The following is a 4108-nucleotide window of genomic DNA, read 5'->3' on the forward strand; positions in this document are numbered from 1 at the left end:
CGTTAAGTATTAATAGAGATTAATATAATATATTTTTGTTAAACAAAATTGAATCCATTAGGATTAGGAGTAAATAGTTAAATTGATTTCTAAAGGATAAAGTAATCTCCAATTTAATTCTTAAAAGATTTTTTTAATCAAATATCCAATTAGACGAAAGTACTGACCGATTAATTTTAAATCTTTTGGAGGACAATTTTAATTAAAAAATTATTTCAAAAATTAAATTGAAGATCAATGATCTTTAAAGCACCAATTTCACCATTTACTATTAGAATCAGAGGTTGTTTTGTGAACAAATTACTCCAAATTAGCTTTAAAAGTTGCAAATTATACGATTTCCCTTAAAGGTTTGTAAGAAAACGTGAACCTCAAGCACCCTTCCTCCCACTCTGAACCCGCTCGAGCCTCAGTCAGCCTCGCGTCCAGCTTTGACGAGTCGCCGTCCGTCAGCCTCTGTCTCCCTCCGTATCACATTGCATCCAGCCACTCGCCAGGTTACTGTTATGCCTCCATCAGACGAAAAGGTTTCTCCTTTATTCTCTTATAATCTTGATGTTTTCTTGCCTATTAACTTGTACGGTGAGCTTTGGCCTATTATAGTTTTAGCATTATCATGAAACTGGAATTTTTTTCAAGTAAACAAAGAAGGGGCTTGCTAGTTGACCTCTTCAGCTGAGGTGTTAGAAGAGACATATGTGATCATATATTTTTCTTGCTTTTTTTTAATTTGAATTTTCAGAACATACAGATAAGTAGTAATTTATTATTGTGGGGAGTTCTTGTTCATATGCATGTCTTGCTTTTATGCACAATGGATTTATTATTGTGGGGAGTTCTTGTTCATAAGCAACCAATTTTGGTTGAAACTTGGTTGCCAAATCCGTTGCTATTCTAGAAATTTCTTGTAGTGATCATGATAAATATAACAGATAAATGTGTTAATAATATAGCTAAATTTTTTACAAATTAAATCTATTCCAATTCAAATGATTTTAAACATACTCTAAAAATTCAATTTGTTATTCGCTCTGATTTTAAGAAGATAGGAAAGAATTGAATTGCAAAACCACTGCTCACTATTGTGCTATTATATATTATAGTAAAGATTTTATCTGATAACACAATTGATTTGATACCCAAATTAAACATCATGATGAAGGGATTTCACATTGGCAAGAAGGGATCGATAGCTCAACCTTGAAAGGATTAGATAGAACTATTTGTATTGAGCAACTCAAAAAGAAATTATGTTGAATGGATTTTACAAACGACTCCTTCCGTCACCCCCTGCAATTGATTTTATTTCCAACCATGGGAAGGTATGCTTGTTTCAAACTATTCTTTTATCACCTGTTAATGGCAATTTATTGATGCAGGCTATATTTTTCTAACTTACACTTGAATTATTCACGTATAGATACAATGTTTTTTAAGCCTGCCGTTTGTGGTTGATGTTGGATTCATCTTTCTTTAACTGTGTCAAATTCGCCACTAAATATTCTATACCTTTTAAATTATCTGCATTAATGGTTTTTCAAAAGAACGGATACAATTTTAGGATTGTGTAAAATATTTTACACTGACAGTACATTAAAATTAAACTCTATTGTTAGTGAGTCACCAAAAAAAAAAAAACTCTATTGTTAGTGTTAGTGAATTGTTGTTATGTTGCTATTGCTATTGCCTGTTCTTTGTTTGCTATATTAATTGTTTTTTCATTGAGTGACAGAAACTTTTCCTAGAAGCCTATCAAAATGGAACCATGCAAGGCTTCAACAGTTTGATTTCCCATTTCCAAACTCAAACGGAACTTACTTATTGTGGTCTGACAAGTCTAACCATGGTCTTAAACTCACTTGCCATTGATCCTGGAAGGAAATGGAAAGGTTGGTATGCCTTCATTGTTCCACAAATATTAACCATTCTAAATTTGTTAATCAATCAAAATTAATCTATTTATATATTTTATAAGTTATATTGTCCTCATCTCTAATTTGTAGTTACAGTTAACATTATTATATTCAATAAATCCTAGTTTTCAAGTTTTGCCTTGTCTTTGGAAAATTTATCTGTGTAGGACCTTGGAGATGGTTTGATGAATCTATGTTGGATTATTGTGGACCTTTGGAAACTGTCAGAGCTAATGGCATCTCATTCGAGAAACTTGCATCCTTAGGTCATTGTGCCGGAGCAAAAGTTGAGGCATTTCGTGCAAGCAATATCACTATCGATGATTTTCGCAAATATGTCACTAAGTGTTCAACTACTGATGATTGTCATATAATTGCATCATATCACCGAGCTGCTCTCAAACAAGTATGTATGTTGATGGTCTCTAAAATTTTACTTTCTCTGTTTGATGACTGAATATGCTTTTTGGTAACCAAATAAGACAAGATAATGTTGGTGCATATATGTCATTCTAATTAAAAAAAGACATAATGCTAATAATGGTAACTAAAATTTTTATGGCAGACAGCAGGTGGGCACTATTCTCCCATAGGTGGCTACCACGCTGGAAAAGACATGGTTCTTATTTTGGATGTTGCGCGGTTCAAGTATCCTCCCCATTGGGTTCCACTTTCACTTATTTGGGAAGGCATGAACTATATTGTTGAATCAACTGGAAAAACAAGGGGGTAGGATTATTGACATTATTGGACAAAGTTATCTGATTGATTTATGTGCCTGCTGGCCAATTTAAGCACTTATTACTTGAGGCTTAATTACTAATTGATCAATTTTGATGTTAATTATGTTGGTAATTTTTTCTAGTTATTTTCTTCAGGTTCTTGCTTGTATCAAGGCCTCACAAGGAACCTAACATGCTTAAATAATCTGGTATTCTTCTTTCCTTTGTATATTGACCCAAAACTTGTTTAATTTAATCATATAAAAAATAATAATATTAAATTGTTTGAGAGTTTTTTTTAAATGTGCATGTGTGGATACAGAGATTTCACTTTTCATTTCCGGATAAAGGATAAACCAGTTCCCTTTGTAATTGATATCATAATGATGTTCCTCTTCTGTTTAACAATCAGAAGATTTGAAAGACCTCTGTATGATTCTTTCACTTATAATCACGCTGCTTCTATCCAATTTTGAGGAATGCATTGATTGGATTGCAGAAATCAAGAAGCCAGAAGGTGTGGTTCCAAGTTTAAGCACCAATGGGAAAGCAGGTTTTGCTGACAAGCTTTACATCAATTTGTCATATGATTTATACGTTTAGAGACAACAGTAGTTAACTAGTTTGTTATCCAGAAAAAAAGGGTATTGAAATTGTTAATCACCTTTCATATAATTCAAGGCAGATCTTGTTTATAGATAGATACATTATAATGTAACCAAAATCAATCAGGATTTTTCACACCTCACTAATCAAAATGTATGTTTCACATTACTACAAGCATAGCCTCATCTTTGCTTTGAAATCATTGTTTGATCACGAACTCTCCTTCATATGTGAACCCACTCCGATCATGATCAACTTGTTGCATCACACCTAGATTCAATGTGGAAAATTTCTCTGATATTGATGTAACTCTGAAACAGAACCAGGAGCTTGTATAAGAAGGTCACTTCCTTGGTCAGTATACTAGTGCTGAAGAGTGTAAAAGAGAGGTTTTGATTTAGTTGGCTTTAGGTAGTGCAGAGTGAACCAATTCTGTTATAGTGCATAAATATCTAGATCTAGAGGCTGCATTGTGTGTATAAATAGCATGTCCTCTCTAACAAACTCAACAGAATCAGTTTATCACATTCAATACACAATTTCTCATTTCATCTTCTCTTTAGTTTCATTGCTCATAATAGTATTCTTGTTCTTCAAGAAACTTAAGTTTCTTCAATTCTCAACAGTCTTCATCAATATTATACAGAATATTTAGTGGATCTTCATCCTCCTCATCTTGAATGATATCCCCTACAACATCTCTTACTTCCCTGAAATTTTCATAGTTTGGTGGATGCTGGATAGTGTGATTCCATCGTCTCGAATACAGTTGTTCGAGTGGTCGATCATCCGCTATTGTTGTCTCGTCTTCATTGTTGAACTTTTGATTGTTGTATATAGTAAATGAAGGTGGTGTCACTCGTACAA

At 33.1% G+C, this 4108-nt stretch overlaps 1 protein-coding gene across 1 annotated transcript; it reads left to right on the top strand.

The window, feature by feature from the left end:
• On the top strand, positions 262 to 3704 carry LOC107634183 (glutathione gamma-glutamylcysteinyltransferase 1-like). The gene is made up of 7 exons (XM_016337753.2): positions 262 to 527; positions 1163 to 1322; positions 1733 to 1889; positions 2081 to 2319; positions 2479 to 2642; positions 2792 to 2844; positions 3135 to 3704. The coding sequence occupies exons 2-6, from the start codon at positions 1251 to 1253 to the stop codon at positions 2838 to 2840; spliced, it is 681 nt and encodes a 226-aa protein (XP_016193239.1). The 5' UTR covers positions 262 to 527; positions 1163 to 1250; the 3' UTR covers positions 2841 to 2844; positions 3135 to 3704.

Source organism: Arachis ipaensis, chromosome B03, assembly GCF_000816755.2.
Source record: "Arachis ipaensis cultivar K30076 chromosome B03, Araip1.1, whole genome shotgun sequence".
Taxonomy (NCBI): Eukaryota; Viridiplantae; Streptophyta; class Magnoliopsida; order Fabales; family Fabaceae; genus Arachis; species Arachis ipaensis.